Here is a 17,744-nt window from a genome sequence, read left to right as displayed (position 1 = left end):
TAAATCTTCCCCGGCCAGGATACGAACCCAGGCCAAAGCGCTCGCGAAACGCCAGGTGAGTGTGTTAACACTTTCACCCAAGATGCACCACGAGTGTTGCTGGGTGATAGGTTGGTGGTGGAGGTCGTGTGGAACCATGTGAGCCCCAGGACCATGCACCACTTGTTGGCAAGGGATGGTAGAGTGGTATTGGGTTGCCGGTTCGGTGACCCCTATCCGTCCAGGTTCGAATCCTGACGGAGCGGAAGCGTTTATGGTGATTTTGTGCTTGGTGTGATCGTTGTATAGTTACCTGGTGTAGAAGAGAGTAGCCAGCAGCGCCCCGGCCACCACCACCACGCTCACCACTGACCCGATTATGACTGGAAAAAAAGATGAGAATTAAAAGAATCGTTTAAAATATAATTAAATATTTTAATAATAAAATATGATGTCCAGTCGAGTGAAATATATGTTATTCTAAATATTCCAGAATTCCCATGTTCTTATTTTCGACATTTTAATTTTTAATTCAAGGATTCGTAGTTTTGGGTGAGTGGTTGTGTTCATGTGAGCTGTTGTGTGAAGGATTATGCATGGTGCGTTTGCGTTTGTGTGTGTGGGTAGGTATGATTTTATTGTGTATTTGTGTGTTTTCTGCGTGACTGACGTGTGTAGCGTATATGTGTGGTTAGGTCTATTCACGTGTGCTATAGCAACCCATCCTTCTGTTTAGATATTCATTTTTGTAACTATGTGGACTATGCATATGTATATATATATGTCCATTACATATACATATGTAATGGACAATTGGATAGTAGAATTTGGTACTATTCACTTTATACCTAAAAAGGCAAACTTAAATATTCCTAGACCTAGTATAGGAGATATATGTACTATATTAGGTCTCAGCGTATATAAGGCCTAGGATGGTTAGGTTAGGTTTTATTAGGAACACAAATCCGGATTTTCCGGATTTTCCAAAGTCAGTAAATACCAAATTCTACTATCTAATTGATCACTACCTCAGTATATGTAGGATGGACCACATGGTTACTGTAAGCACTATCTAAACTGGAGGCTGGGCTGGCTATTGTGTATGTGTGCCTTGTGCACGTGTGCTTGTGTGCCTTGTGCACGTGTGGATGTGTGCCTTGTGCACGTGTGCTTGTATTTACTACTTGGGCCCCCAGGATCCCGCTGTTAGCAGAGACTCCGCCTATATAGCTCTAACCGTCTTTCATATACATTACATATATTTCTCACACACACACACACACACACACACACACACACACACACACACACACATACATACCCCCTACGAGACCTGTGTGTGTGTACTCACCCAATTAGGTGAGTACACACACACAGGTCTCGTAGGGGGCCTTAACAACAACACTATCCACCAGGCCTCGTAGCCTGGTGGATAGCCAAGCCACCACCACCGTAGCCAGGTGGATATCCACTCGTAATTCTGTGGCGCGGGTTCGATTCCCGCACCAGGCAGAAACAAATGGGCAAAGTTTCTTTCACCCTGAATGCCCCCTGTTACCTAGCAGTAAATAGGTACCTGGGAGTTAGTCAGCTGTCACGGGCTGTTTCCTGGGGTGTGTATGTGGTGTGTGGTGAAAAAAAAAATAGTAAACAGTTGATAGACAGTTGAGAGGCGGGCCGAAAGAGCAAAGCTCAACCCCCGCAAACACAACTAGGTGAATACACACACACACACACACACACACACACACACACACACACACACACACACACACACACACACACACACACACACACACACACACACACACATATCCCCAGGAAGCAATCCATAGCAGCTGTCTAACTCCCAGGTACCTATTTATTGCTAGATGAACAGGAACATCAGGGTGACTGAAACTCTGCCAATTTGTTTCCGGGAATCGAACCCAGGCCATTAGGGCTACTACCCCAAGCTCTATCCATTCAGCCGAAGGGGCTGGCAGTGTGTGTGTGTGTGCCAACGGTCATCAGATGTATAAAGTTAATAACGCAATATGATGTTGACAACGCAATAAGATGCTTAAACAGTGCTAGCGCATGGTAGCCATCTTAAAGACTTGACAGGGCAAGGACAGTCTCACCAGGATAGGTTGGAGGGGATGTGAGACACGAGAACCTGAGGACGGTACTTACTTCTCAGGTCAGTGGAGCACTTCTCCCCACTGTAGTACCAGTCGAGGCAGCTGTAGAAGTAGACAGTACGGTACATGGTTAGTGGTTCAAGACTATTATTGTTACAGACGACAGTACGGTACATGGTTAGTGAGTCAAGACTTATTATTGTTACAGACGACAGTACGGTACATGGTTAGTGAGACAAGACTTATTATTGTTACAGACGACAGTACGGTACATGGTTAGTGAGTCAAGACTTATTATTGTTACAGACGACAATACGGTACATGGTTAGTGAGTCAAGACTTATTATTGTTACAGACGACAATACGGTACATGGTTAGTGAGTCAAGACTTATTATTGTTACAGACGACAGTACGGTACATGGTTAGTGGGTCAAGACTTATTATTGTTACAGACGACAGTACGGTACATGGTTAGTGAGTCAAGACTATTATTGTTACAGACGACAATACGGTACATGGTTAGTGAGTCAAGACTATTATTGTTACAGACGACAGTACGGTACATGGTTAGTGAGTCAAGACTATTATTGTTACAGACGACAGTACGGTACATGGTTAGTGGGTCAAGACTTATCAGACCAAGACATTGCGGCTGACAATGCCGTAGGTTCGCACCACCTCACAGCCCTGGTAGATTTCCTCACTATTATTGTTACAGACGGCAGTTCGGTACATGGTTAGTGTAGTTGAATGGCTTACTCTTAAGGCTATTATTGCCATTACTTTCCTTATATTCATCTTTAAGGTTATTATGTTATGTGGCCTAGCAGATTGATAACTCGCAATCATTTGAACTGTCAGTATCTATGTTAGTCATTAACAATGCTTTTGACATTCAAAGGCAGGCCTTTGGGACACTTGAATTCTGTCACCACCACCGCTCTCAGTGACGTCGACAGCAACATGGTCGAATATAGTCCCGAAGTCATTGTTATATTCGAACATATTGAGGTCGACGGATCATATTCCAAAATGGTGCCGTCGACGTCACTGAAGCCAGCGGTGATGACTGGATGTTACCCTTAAGCGCCCCTGAGACCTTCCTCAGACTCTTAAAACCATCATGAATGACTGCATGGCGACGACTGCAAGTTACTGAACTGTTAGACCACTTTATTCGACAACTGAGAGACTATGATTATGTTGTTCAAGATCGTTTGTGGCGGACGTTACAACTCGGACGCAAATGTCAGTGTCATAATCTGTTAGCAGATTATAGTTCTTAGGTTTTCAAGTGTTGGGGTGAGAGTGTTGGCCTGCCATAGCAATGTTTTGAGAGAGAACACAGCCGTAGAGTACTTAAGGTCAGGGGTTTAGTGAGAGAAGTGAGGCCATGAGAGAGAGAGAGAGAGAGAGAGAGAGAGAGAGAGAGAGAGAGAGAGAGAGAGAGAGAGAGAGAGAGAGAGAGAGAGAGAGAGAGAGAGAGAGAGAGAGAACACAGCCACAGGTACTTGAGGCCAGGGGTCCAGTAAGAGAAGTTTCACCAGGTTCCTTATATGATAGGGAGCTAGTTCATTTATGAGTGTTCCTTGTGTGATAGTTTGTATGTATATTCTCAAAAATGAATGAGTTTCTAGGAGCAGGCTACAGATGAGCTGAAGTACGATAACAGCTTTTACTTGTAGTTTCACTAAATATGTCATTTGATAGCCCTTATGAACCCTAATCTTAGATAAACAAAAAAGTGAGATAATGAGAGAGAGATAACACAGGCTCGGGGTCCTTGAGACCAGGGCTCCGGTGAGGTAATGGGAGAAGGGAAGGGAACTATCAGAAATAAGCGCCAAGACATTAGACTATATAGCATTTGGAAGGGGGTGAATATAATGATTTAGGGTGGGACGGAAGGAGGGAATGGTGCCGAACCACTTAGATATTCGGGGATTGAATGCCGACCTGCATGAAGCGAGACGGTCGCTCTACCGTCCAGTCCACGTGGTTGGGGAAGTAATGAGAGAGAGAACATAGGTCTTGAGTACTTCATTCCAGAGGTCTACTGAGATAAGTATGATAATGAGATAACTCTAAAGAGTCAGGCACCTGTTGGACGATCAAAATTATCTGGAAAACCTTCCAATAAGATTCATGATCGTTTTTTTTATTCTGGACTTACGCAAGTATTAAATTTATATTTAGACATGTCTATTCTAAGATGGGTAATCATACATGTGTGAACACCCCCGCTGTGGGACGCTTGGATGAACAGGTCGCTCTTAACACACACGACCTTTCTCGAATGACATCTGAGATTAAAAGAATGAGTATTCACATAATAGCCTTTACGATTGAAAATGAATCCTAAATAAAATACATCCCGTGGATCTTAATGATAATAGTCCACGAAGTATATTAATGTCACGAAGTGCTTGTCAAGTCAGTCTCGTCAAATTATACAGTATACCCTAGTTTTTTTAACCTCTTACTCCTGTGACAGTCTTCAACGAATTCTTCATATAGTCATTATTAACAGAAGGCGGTTGTTAACAGTAAATATTTAAGACAGATAAATTCATCCCTGTCAAGAATTTGAGGGAATACGGAGGCAGGGCGAAATGAAATGATTGCTTCCCTACAGTTCGAGTGTGTGTGTGTGTGTGTGTGTGTGTGTGTGTGTGTGTGTGTGTGTGTGTGTGTGTGTGTGTGTGTGTGTGTGTGTGTGTGTGTGTGTGTGTGTGTGTGTGCTCACCTAGTTGTGCTTGCGGGGGTTGAACTTCGACTTTTTGGTCCCGCCTCTCAATTGTCAATCAACTGGTGTACAGGTTCCTGGGCCTACTGGGCTCTATCATATCTACACTTGAAACTGTGTATGGAATCTGCCTCCACCACATCACTTCCCAATTCATTCAACTTATTAAGTATTCTGATACTAAAACAAAATTTATAGTGTATAGCTCATTTGGGTACTCAGTTTCCACCTGTGTCCCCTAGTTCGTGTCCCCTTGTGTTGAATAAACTGTCTGTCTACCCTATCAATTCCTTTGAGAATCTTGTGTGTGGTGATCATGTCTCCCCCTGACTCATCTGTGTTCCAGCGACGTGAGATTTAGTTCCCTTAGTCTCATCTCATAGCTCATGTCCCTCAGTTCGGGCACTAGTCTGGTGGCAAACCTCTGAACTTTCTCCAATTTAGTGAAGTTCAAGTCCTAAGTAATTCTCCCCATCAAACAGTCCCGACAAAATAGATTGGTAACTACACAAGGTCGAGGGTGGCAGCCAGTAGGCACCACTTGTAAGGTGTCGTTAATCAACTAAATTAGTTTCTGCTTCAGAGGTGCCAAAGTTAACCTAACAGGCAGGTATGAGAGAGGAATTGTTGCCATTCCCGAAGACAAGAAGCCATCAAGAGTCCCACCAGTAGACTATTGGGTTGCAATTCATTCGTATTTTCTACTTTCCTACTACATCCTACTTTTTTGGTCATTAAATTGTTGTTCGGGAGGATTTTTTCTGTCTTAAAAATGTCAGAAATTTTGCATTATTATTTTTCCCAGTACAAGAGATGATTATTCTAAAAAAAGAGTGATTTATTGATCACAAGAAGAGCAAGGTTGACTGATGCCCGACTCGTTTGGTTCGCTTTATTGGTGTTTGCGTCAAGAACAAATGTGATCACATTTTTATAGTGCAAGGTTTTCTGGAATTTCGATGCTTTCCTCAGACCGTATAGAGCTCTGTGTTTTATATTTAAAATATAAAGTACAGAGCTCAAGAACTCTGTTTTTTAATGTTTTATTTTATTACATTAAAAAAATACCAAAAACGAAAGTGTAATTTCACAACAGATCTAAACATGAAATTCCTGCTTTCTCGAAGAGGTAAATTCTGGGAAGATGAGGGGTTAGTAAACAGACTGTAATGTCACTGAGATACAAAGGCGGTAATGCTTTACAAAGACCCACTTCTAAGACTAGTACCATATAAAGACAACTAGACAAGTATGTGATGTTACGTGAGGAAAAAGTATGATATATTAAGAAATATGACTGGACTCATAAAGAGAAACTGGACTGGCAAACTGGTGAAAAGTAAGGACTATACGAAGATAACTATATTTAAAATTTTAATAATAAAATTCAACTCCTGTGATAACATCACTTTTTCTTAGTCATGAGTCCTGCCAGAAGACACATCACTATGACGGCAAGAGACTTACTTACCTGCAGGAGCGAGTGTAGAAATCGTAGTCCATTTTACACTCTCCACCTTTGGAGCAGAAGCCAGAGTCGCAGACCTCTGAGGGTGGGGAAAGAGTTGCATCAGAAGTATTTAATTAGTTTTGTCCGAGACAGGAGGCCTGTTAGCCCAATTGTTTATCATTTTAATTCGGAAAATATTTCTTAGAGAGCTAGAAGCTGTTATTCCTTATGAATATCACCTCAGCTCTAGGCTTTTGTGCATCATAGGAAATCATTAAGGTGTTCGACGCATCAGCCCTTGAACACCCGGAACCTACAGCGATACCGAAATCATTTTCTCAATTTATATTTGATAATTCCTACATCAACACTGATACGATCGATGGAACCATTTCATTAAATAGGTGGAATACAGTGTGTTACTCCATCTACTTCAGTATTTTCAGCCGGGAAAATTAACAAACTAACGAGTATATCTAGTGCGAATGTTGGTGGAGAATTGGGTCGTGTGTCTGTAGTTCCTTTTTAGAAAGTATAATACTCAGGATTAGTTAAAATTCAAATACAAGACCTTTATACAACATATCGTTTTTCAAGGCAAGTGGAGCTGCTATCAAGAAGTTTCACGTGGTTTTAAGCCAAATGCTAAGAGTCGTTTCAGTTTCCTTAATGGAATGGCTTAATGTAACAAGTCACGTCACGTAAGACATATTCACAGTCTTTCTATACTTTGTCTCCCATCTATCAATATTCTGCTAAACAATTATGACACTATTCGTACTGCACTGTTCACTGCGGCAGAGAGGTGTGAATCTTCCAGTCAACCAAGTTGTATTGTGACGTTTTATCAACTGCCTTACATCCAGGCACGGAATGTCACAGCATCAGTGATGACCCCAAACTGAGAAAAGTAATTGACTTGCTGGTTTACTAACCTACTAATTTAGACCTACAGGACGGGACATCCCACTCACATGTTTAAATCTTCCCCGCAAGTCTGACGTTACTTACAATTGACAACCCTTCATTTATTATATGTTAATACCACTGATATTAATTAGCATAGAACTTTTAAAATATCTGACAAACTAGCAGAGAAGCTTCGCTATACTATGGTGCAATTAAAACAGGTATGCCTGCAATACCTGGTTTTATAACCAAACATTTGAAGGACAGGTATCCAGTACATATCAGTTCTCTGCAATGGGATGTTCACTACTCACTCTCCCTACTTTGCATGAAGAAACAACAAGAATGCACAGTAAACAGAAAACGGTGAACAACACAACCTCCAGCACTGACACCAGACATCAACAATATCCTCGGCGGCACGTACTAATACATATTTCACCCGGGTTGGTTTCATTGTTTGGAGAGAAGTCTTGATAGGATGAGAAGCACTGACATCGACCTTGAATCACGTTCAACTCCGGGTCGCTGGTGTTGACACAGAAGGCGTTCGGGTTTGGGCAAAACACGTCCACGTCACAGAACTTCGGCTCCACACCTGTTATACCACACAATGTCGTAGGTTAAAATGCAGTACATTATAAGACAAGGAAAAAATAATGTCTTCACATAAGTTTAACGTTCAGGTATATACGGCATAAAGTTATCTACAAAATTGTATGTGTTTTTGTGTGAAACAACTCGCTACTATTAGAACTAAAAATAAACTAATCTGTTAAACATGTTAATGTATTAAAATGTATTCATATATCATACATTAGGGAAAACAATGTTGACGTACTGTCCACTTTCACGGTCCCAGGATCAACTTCAAGGTCAGTGTCTGTGTTGTTGTCGTTAATGACGGCAATAATGGCCTCCTGCAACTGCTCGTTGGAAGTGGCGTTATAGTTGTCTGTCTTCCTGAAGACGACCTTGCCAGTCACCACTAACCTGTCAGTTGTCACCGCCGTGGCCTGAACAGCTTCAGCAGCTTGCCATCTGTGTGGAAAATATCCTTACACGTTCATATTCGATGAGTACTAGAAACGTATTTGTCAAGAAAAAACACGGAACGTCAAAGGGAAATAAAATAAACATGGTAAAATCATAATGTATCCAAATGGGATACATCGTACATTAAGTCCGGTGTGCAAGGCTATAAAAACGTACTTGCAAGACCTATTATTAGTTTTGATGGATCTGTGGCATACAAACTTTTCAAATTGCTTGTCCCCTGTAGTAGGTTCGATTTCCAACTCACACATAACAATGTGGACTTGGTAAACAAGCTGTCTGAGTTGAAATTAAATTATGATTTTAAACTTGAAAGTTTCAATGTTCTGTTCACTAGAGTTCCGGTTGAAGACTTCTTGACGTTCTTGTGAGAGGAACTTCCTAACTATAATTTAACCTTACCTCCTAACACCATTGTTGAACTCATACAATTGTGCATAAAAAATCTGTTTTAATTATTTTATACACATTCATTCAATACACATTCGGTATATGGCGATTGGCAATCCCCTTTTCTCGGTTTTGAGCAATTTGTATATTTTTTGGATTTTTTTTAAACAAAAAATCGTACCTAAGATTCCTCTTTCCTCTTCACCTCACCTCTTTCCTGCCTATATAACCATCCCACTAAACTGTAAATCTAGCCTTCTGAAAATGTATTATTATATACAAAAGTACAGTACTTAAAAGGAAATTCCTGTCATAATCCTTCCTTCGTGGTTTGATGCTGTCACACACACACACACACACACACACACACACACACACACACACACACACACACACACACACACACACACACACACACACACACACACACATATTATATATATATTACATATATAGCATATATATATATATACACACATGAAAACTCCATACCCCAGAAGGATTCGAACTCAAATAGCCAGGAGCACTATGCACCTTGGCGTACCTGGTCTCTTAACCACTAGACCACACTGACTGTACAAAAATGTTGGTAGTCGTAAGACTATTTATCCAACATCCTAACAGCACTTGGTGGTCAACTTGGGCATAGAAATTTCATCGAATCATCTTACTTGGTGGGGCCACGTGAGCAACACCAAGTCACGTGAGGCCACAAAACAAAACAACAAACCTTTTTTTGTGAGAACAAAAATAACTTTTTTTTCAAAGAATGTTCAAAACGTTGAAAAATTAACATCAAACACAAGTGTCAACTGAAATCATTTCTGACACTCAGCTATCACAATAGCATATAATAAAGGATCTCATCAAGTTTTTTTATCCAATATATGTTTAGTTTTATTAATAAAAATATGTACAATTCTCACAAAAATTATGCAACATAATTATGTATATCAATATTTATAAAATCGATATGAAATTATGCCTTATGAAAAATATAATTACTTGAGTTTATAGATCCAGAAAATCTACATACAAGGTCCACGTTTCATGTAAATTGAATAATAAATGAAAGAGTAGATCCAGCTTGTAGTTGCAAATTCTTACTTGAACAAAATGAAGACAAAAGATTCTGTCACCTGTGGCTGAGGTTGACGTCAACCGATTGTCTTACAAAATTACACCCTTACAGATAGTTATGTGTCCAGTAAGGTGTAGAAGGTCCATGCAAATCCCTGGATAAAAAAAAAAACGAGACCCCATCCTTAAAAAAAAAAAAATTGTACAGTTGGATGAAACTAAGAAGTTTAATCCTTTATTAAATACTTTTGTGATAGCAGAGTGTTATAGAAATGATTTCATGTTGACACTTGTGGTTGATGTTAATTTTTGAACATTATGAATATTTTTTTATTTTTTTTTCTCTTTCTATTTAGGCTGCGATGCTGAAATTTGGACCAGTTGGAGCCCTTTCCATATACAACTAGTCAATAAAGTTTGATTGAAATTGAATAACTTTTAAAAAAACCACAATGATGCCCCCAAAAAACTTAATACGCCCCCTTAAAATAATATAATAATATAAAATAATATATATAATATTTAATTATAATAATGTACAGTATATAATATTTAATTATAATAATATATATAATATATAATTATAATAATATAATATTATAAAACAAAGAGACAACATATTTGTTAGCCACAAATATTTGTTGTGCATTGAAGTTATATGTATCTAGGTAATGATTAGCAAATTACCATTAGTTACATTTTATTTTGTGACAGAAAACCTATTTGATATTAAATCTGCTTTCATTAATATGCATTAATGCTTCATTAAATTAAATGTCATTAAATTTCATCATTAATGTTCACTAATAATAATGATAACCTTTTAGGTGTGTTCCTCCTGAGTCTGGTAGAGTAGTGCTGGGAGTTGGCAGGAGCAGTGGGCGCCGCACCCACTGACTCAGCCTGGCGTCTCTTCCTGGCAGCAAGCGGGGGCCGGGGGGCCAGGAGCTGGGCGTCGCAGGCCTCGGGGTCACCCTCAGGGTACACCACCATCTCTGTGAAGTTCTGGTACTCGTCCAGCATGCCGCCTTCTGTGGCCGCCGCCACGTACTGTTTACACACAAGGTGCTGGGGGTCAGTTCACTCACATATTACTTATTTTCCCGCCTACATACGTGATCTTTGTATGCGAGGACGGGCAGGATTCCAGCCCGTCGATTTTAATTCTAGGACGGGCTGGATTGCAGTCCGTCCTAGCATACAATGGACGGGCTCTAAGCTCCAAGCCGTTAATCCAGCCACCAAACCCCTGTTTATGAAGGAAAAGCGGTTTGCACACGACTCACAACTGATGACGTCCGAACACTTCCGGAGCAAGTGCATCGCTCACGTCCTCTATTCGAACTACAATTCTGTAAATGCCTCACCCATGTACTTCAAATACAAATAATCGCCAACAGAACCTAAACACCTGTACCTCAGCCTGCTAACAGGAGTCAGCGGTCGTCTGTTCTTGTACACACCTGTCTAAACAAATAAACACAAACTCACCAAATATTGCACAGAAGTGAGGAGATTATTGTACTCGACCGTGGAGCTGTTGCAGTAGGCCTCGTCCCACTTCTTGTGCTCGACGGTCATGTTGCTCTCGTGCTGCTTCAGCTCTGTCATTGTAACACATCACAGTATTGTAACAACATGTTACCTTTCATATATACGTCAAAATACTACAAGGATGGGGAAAAAAAGAGTAAAGCGTGAACGAACCTTTACACGTCGATACAATTTCCTGGATGGACTTTTCGTAGCCGGGCATGCAGAGGCAGCGGGGCGTGCCGTCCGCGTCACGCTGGCACCGCTCGTAGTTGACGACGTCGCATCCGGATATAGCCGGGTTCAGGGAAGGATTGTTTGCCAGTTCTTGAAGATATTCCTCATTACAGTCCGAAGGAAGTGAAGTGGTTGTAGGAGACGATGTCGACGTGGACTTAAGGGTGGTTATTGAAGTCGTCGACGTGGTCTCGGTAGTGGTAGACGATGTTGGTACAACAGTAGAGGTAGACGATGTTGGTTCAACAGTAGAGGGAGACGACGTTGGTTCAACAGTAGAGGTAGACGACGTTGGTTCAACAGTAGAGGTAGACGACGTTGGTTCAACAGTAGAGGTAGACGATGTTGGTTCAGCAGTAGTGGTAGACGACGTTGGTTCAACAGTAGAGGGAGACGACGTTGGTTCAACAGTAGAGGTAGACGACGTTGGTTCAACAGTAGAGGGAGACGACGTTGGTTCAACAGTAGAGGTAGACGACGTTGGTTCAACAGTAGAGGTAGACGACGTTGGTTCAACAGTAGAGGTAGACGACGTTGGTTCAACAGTAGAGGTAGACGACATTGGTTCAGCAGTAGAGGTAGACGACGTTGGTTCAACAGTAGAGGTAGACGACGTTGGTTCAGCAGTAGAGGTAGACGACGTTGGTTCAACAGTAGAGGTAGACGACGTTGGTTCAGCAGTACTGGAAGACGACGTGATCTCAGAAGTACTGGGAGACGACGTGATCTCAGAAGTACTGGAAGACGACGTGATCTCAGAAGTACTGGGAGACGACGTGATCTCAGAAGTACTGGGAGACGACGTGATCTCAGAAGTACTGGGAGACGAGGTGATCTCAGAAGTACTGGGAGACGAGATGATCTCAGAAGTACTTGGAGATGACGTGATCTCAGAAGTACTGAGAGACGAGGTGATCTCAGAAGTACTGGGAGATGACGTGATCTCAGAAGTACTGGAAGACGACGTAATCTCAGAAGTACTGGGAGACGACGTGATCTCAGAAGTACTGGGAGACGAGGTGATCTCAGAAGTACTGGGAGACGAGGTGATCTCAGAAGTACTGGGAGACGAGGTGATCTCAGAAGTACTGGGAGACGAGGTGATCTCAGAAGTACTGGGAGATGAGGTGATCTCAGAAGTACTGAGAGACGAGGTGATCTCAGAAGTACTGGGAGACGAGGTGATCTCAGAAGTACTGGGAGACGAGGTGATCTCAGAAGTACTGGGAGACGACATGATCTCAGAAGTACTGGGTGACGATGTGATCTCAGAAGTACTGGGAGACGACGTGATCTCAGAAGTACTGGGAGACGACGTGATCTCAGAAGTACTGGGAGACGACGTGATCTCAGAAGTACTGTGAGACGACGTGATCTCAGAAGTACTGGGAGATGACGTGATCTCAGAAGTACTGGTAGACGACGTAATCTCAGAAGTACTTGGAGGTGACGTGATCTCAGAAGTACTGGGAGACGAGGTGATCTCAGAAGTACTGGGAGATGACGTGATCTCAGAAGTACTGGGAGACGAGGTGATCTCAGAAGTACTGGGAGACGAGGTGATCTCAGAAGTACTGGGAGACGAGGTGATTTCAGAAGTACTGGGAGACGAGGTGATTTCAGAAGTACTGGGAGACGACGTGATCTCAGATGTAGTGGTATACGACGTGATCTCAGAAGTACTGGGAGACAACGTGATCTCAGAAGTACTGGGAGATGAGGTGATCTCTGAAGTACTGGGTGACGACGTGATCTCAGAAGTACTGGGAGATGAGGTGATCTCAGAAGTACTGGGAGACGACGTGATCTCAGAAGTACTGGGAGACGACGTGATCTCAGAAGTACTGGGAGACGACGTGATCTCAGAAGTACTGGGAGACGACGTGATCTCAGAAGTACTGGGAGACGACGTGATCTCAGAAGTACTGGGAGACGACGTGATCTCAGAAGTACTGGGAGACGACGTGATCTCAGATGTAGTGGGAGACGACGTGATCTCAGAAGTACTGGGTGACGATGTGATCTGAGAAGTACTGGGAGACGACGTGATCTCAGAAGTACTGGGAGACGACGTGATCTCAGAAGTATTGGGAGACGACGTGATCTCAGAAGTACTGTAAGATGACGTGATCTCAGAAGTACTGGGAGACGAGGTGATCTCAGAAGTACTGGGTGACGACGTGATCTCAGAAGTACTGGGAGACGACGTGATCTCAGAAGTACTGGGAGATGGCGTGATCTCAGAAGTACTGGGTGACGACGTAATCTCAGAAGTACTGGGTGACGACGTGATCTCAGAAGTACTGGGAGACGACGTGATCTCAGAAGTACTGGGAGACGACGTGATCTCAGAAGTACTGGGAGACGACGTGATCTCAGAAGTACTGGGAGACGACGTGATCTCAGAAGTACTGGGAGACGACGTGATCTCAGATGTAGTGGGAGACGACGTGATCTCAGAAGTACTGGGAGACGAGGTGATCTCAGAAGTACTGGGAGACGAGGTGATCTCAGAAGTACTGGGAGACGACGTGATCTCAGAAGTACTGGGTGACGACGTGATCTCAGAAGTACTGGGTGATGACGTGATCTCAGAAGTAGTGGTATACGACGTGATCTCAGAAGTACTGGGTGACGAGGTGATCTCAGAAGTACTGGGTGATGACGTGATCTCAGAAGTACTGGGAGACGACGTGATCTCAGATGTACTGGGAGACGACGTGATCTCAGATGTAGTCGTATACGACGTGATCTCAGAAGTACTGGGTGATGACGTGATCTCAGAAGTTCTGGGAGACGACGTGATCTCAGAAGTTCTGGGAGACGACGTGATCTCAGATGTAGTGGTATACGACGTGATCTCAGAAGTACTGGGAGACGAGGTGGTCTCAGAAGTACTGGGAGACGACGTGATCTCAGAAGTACTGGGAGACGACGTGATCTCAGAAGTACTTGGAGATGACGTGATCTCAGAAGTACTAAGAGACGACGGGATCTCAGAAGTACTGGGAGGCGACGTGATCTCAGAAGTACTGGGAGGCGACGTGATCTCAGAAGTACCGGGTGACGACGTGATCTCAGAAGTACTGGGTGACGACGTGATCTCAGAAGTACTGGGAGACGACGTGATATCAGAAGTACTGGGAGACGACGTGATCTCAGAAGTACTGGGAGACGAGGTGATCTCAGAAGTACTGGGAGACGAGGTGATCTCAGAAGTACTGGGAGACGAGGTGATCTCAGAAGTACTGGGAGACGAGGTGATTTCAGAAGTACTGGGAGACGAGGTGATTTCAGAAGTACTGGGAGACGACGTGATCTCAGATGTAGTGGTATACGACGTGATCTCAGAAGTACTGGGAGACGAGGTGATCTCAGAAGTACTGGGAGACGACGTGATCTCAGAAGTACTGGGAGACGACGTGATCTCAGAAGTACTTGGAGATGACGTGATCTCAGAAGTACTAAGAGACGACGGGATCTCAGAAGTACTGGGAGGCGACGTGATCTCAGAAGTACTGGGAGGCGACGTGATCTCAGAAGTACCGGGTGACGACGTGATCTCAGAAGTACTGGGTGACGACGTGATCTCAGAAGTACTGGGAGACGACGTGATCTCAGAAGTACTGGGAGACGACGTGATCTCAGAAGTACTGGGAGACGAGGTGATCTCAGAAGTACTGGGAGACGAGGTGATCTCAGAAGTACTGGGAGACGAGGTGATCTCAGAAGTACTGGGAGACGAGGTGATTTCAGAAGTACTGGGAGACGAGGTGATTTCAGAAGTACTGGGAGACGACGTGATCTCAGATGTAGTGGTATACGACGTGATCTCAGAAGTACTGGGAGACAACGTGATCTCAGAAGTACTGGGAGATGAGGTGATCTCTGAAGTACTGGGTGACGACGTGATCTCAGAAGTACTGGGAGATGAGGTGATCTCTGAAGTACTGGGTGACGACGTGATCTCAGAAGTACTGGGAGACGACGTGATCTCAGAAGTACTGGGAGATGAGGTGATCTCTGAAGTACTGGGAGACGACGTGATCTCAGGTGTACTGGGAGACGACGTGATCTCAGAAGTACTGGGAGACGACGTGATCTCAGAAGTACTGGGAGACGACGTGATCTCAGAAGTACTGGGAGACGACGTGATCTCAGAAGTACTGGGAGACGACGTGATCTCAGAAGTACTGGGAGGCGACGTGATCTCAGAAGTACTGGGAGACGACGTGATCTCAGAAGTACTGGGAGACGACGTGATCTCAGAAGTACTGGGAGACGACGTGATCTCAGAAGTACTGGGAGACGACGTGATCTCAGAAGTACTGGGAGACGACGTGATCTCAGAAGTACTGGGAGACGACGTGATCTCAGAAGTACTGGGAGACGACGTGATCTCAGAAGTACTGGGAGACGACGTGATCTCAGAAGTACTGGGAGACGACGTGATCTCAGAAGTACTGGGAGACGACGTGATCTCAGAAGTACTGGGAGACGACGTGATCTCAGAAGTACTGGGAGACGACGTGATCTCAGAAGTACTGGGAGACGACGTGATCTCAGAAGTACTGGGAGACGACGTGATCTCAGAAGTACTGGGAGACGACGTGATCTCAGAAGTACTGGGAGACGACGTGATCTCAGAAGTACTGGGAGACGACGTGATCTCAGAAGTACTGGGAGACGACGTGATCTCAGAAGTACTGGGAGACGACGTGATCTCAGAAGTACTGGGAGACGACGTGATCTCAGAAGTACTGGGAGACGACGTGATCTCAGAAGTACTGGGAGACGACGTGATCTCAGAAGTACTGGGAGACGTTGTGATCTCAGAAGTACTGGGAGACGACGTGATCTCAGAAGTACTGGGAGACGACGTGATCTCAGAAGTACTGGGAGACGACGTGATCTCAGAAGTACTGGGAGACGACGTGATCTCAGAAGTACTGGGAGACGACGTGATCTCAGAAGTACTGGGAGACGACGTGTTCTCAGAAGTACTGGGAGACGACGTGATCTCAGAAGTACTGGGAGACGACGTGATCTCAGAAGTACTGGGAGACGACGTGATCTCAGAAGTACTGGGAGACGACGTGATCTCAGAAGTACTGGGAGACGACGTGATCTCAGAAGTACTGGGAGACGACGTGATCTCAGAAGTACTGGGAGACGACGTGATCTCAGAAGTACTGGGAGACGACGTGATCTCAGAAGTACTGGGAGACGACGTGATCTCAGAAGTACTGGGAGACGACGTGATCTCAGAAGTACTGGGAGACGACGTGATCTCAGAAGTACTGGGAGACGACGTGATCTCAGAAGTACTGGGTGACGACGTGATCTCAGATGTAGTGGGAGACGACGTGATCTCAGATGTAGTGGGAGACGAGGTGATCTCAGAAGTACTGGGTGACGACGTGATCTCAGATGTAGTGGGAGACGACGTGATCTCAGAAGTACTGGGAGACGACGTGATCTCTTCCGTGGAGGTCGATGTTGGGTCAGTTTCATTTGCAAGGGACATCGAGTCCGCAGGACTGGCGAGAGACGGCGTCGGTGAGTTGAGAAGATTCATAATAGTTTTAGACTCGTGGCTGTGGTGGGTGGCGGAGGAGAGGGTCGCAGTAGAAGCATTTGCGGTGTTGACAGTTAATGACTCAATGGCCCGCCTCGCCTTGGGTGGTTGTTGAGGAGAGGCCGCCCTCGTCCACGTGTCTCCCTCTGTGGACAGTGACAGGCTTTGTTGACACACCAGAGTGAAGTGACTTGTTTTACTGTGTTTATTGGTTTACAGGTTGTGAGTTGTGTGTGTGTGTGTCAGAGGTGAAGGTTGTGTTGTCTCTGTGTGTGTCAGCGGTGGAGGTTGTGTTCCCTGTGTGTCAGTGGTGGAGGTTGTGTTGTCTCTGTGTGTCAGAGGTGAAGGTTGTGTTGTCTCTGTGTGTCAGAGGTGGAGGTTGTGTTGTCTCTGTGTGTCAGAGGTGGAGGTTGTGTTGTCTCTGTGTGTCAGAGGTGGAGGTTGTGTTGTCTCTGTGTGTCAGAGGTGGAGGTTGTGTTGTCTCTGTGTGTCAGAGGTGGAGGTTGTGTTGTCTCTGTGTGTCAGAGGTGGAGGTTGTGTTGTCTCTGTGTGTCAGAGGTGGAGGTTGTGTGTGTGAGTGTCAGAGGTGGAGGTTGTGTTGTCTGTGTGTCAGTGGTGGAGGTTGTGTTTCTGTGTGTCAGAGGTGGGAAACGTCCTTATTC

At 44.1% G+C, this 17,744-nt stretch overlaps 1 protein-coding gene across 2 annotated transcripts in view; it reads right to left on the bottom strand.

The window, feature by feature from the left end:
- Positions 1 to 17,744, bottom strand: part of LOC123760735 (mucin-2) — a 36,417-nt gene that overhangs the window by 10,095 nt on the left and 8,578 nt on the right. For both annotated transcript variants that reach the window (XM_069328327.1, XM_069328328.1), the window contains exons 2-9: positions 11,442 to 17,228; positions 11,226 to 11,338; positions 10,555 to 10,784; positions 8,050 to 8,249; positions 7,636 to 7,806; positions 6,321 to 6,396; positions 2,155 to 2,204; positions 293 to 362 (exon numbers count right to left, since the gene is read on the bottom strand). In XM_069328327.1, coding sequence (XP_069184428.1) covers positions 293 to 362; positions 2,155 to 2,204; positions 6,321 to 6,396; positions 7,636 to 7,806; positions 8,050 to 8,249; positions 10,555 to 10,784; positions 11,226 to 11,338; positions 11,442 to 17,228 — 6,697 coding nt within the window. The remainder of the gene's footprint in view (positions 1 to 292; positions 363 to 2,154; positions 2,205 to 6,320; positions 6,397 to 7,635; positions 7,807 to 8,049; positions 8,250 to 10,554; positions 10,785 to 11,225; positions 11,339 to 11,441; positions 17,229 to 17,744) is intronic.

This window comes from Procambarus clarkii, chromosome 21 (genome assembly GCF_040958095.1).
Source record: "Procambarus clarkii isolate CNS0578487 chromosome 21, FALCON_Pclarkii_2.0, whole genome shotgun sequence".
NCBI lineage: Eukaryota > Metazoa > Arthropoda > Malacostraca > Decapoda > Cambaridae > Procambarus > Procambarus clarkii.
Note: the sequence above shows the minus strand (reverse complement) of the source record. Positions and strands in the feature narration are given on the sequence as shown.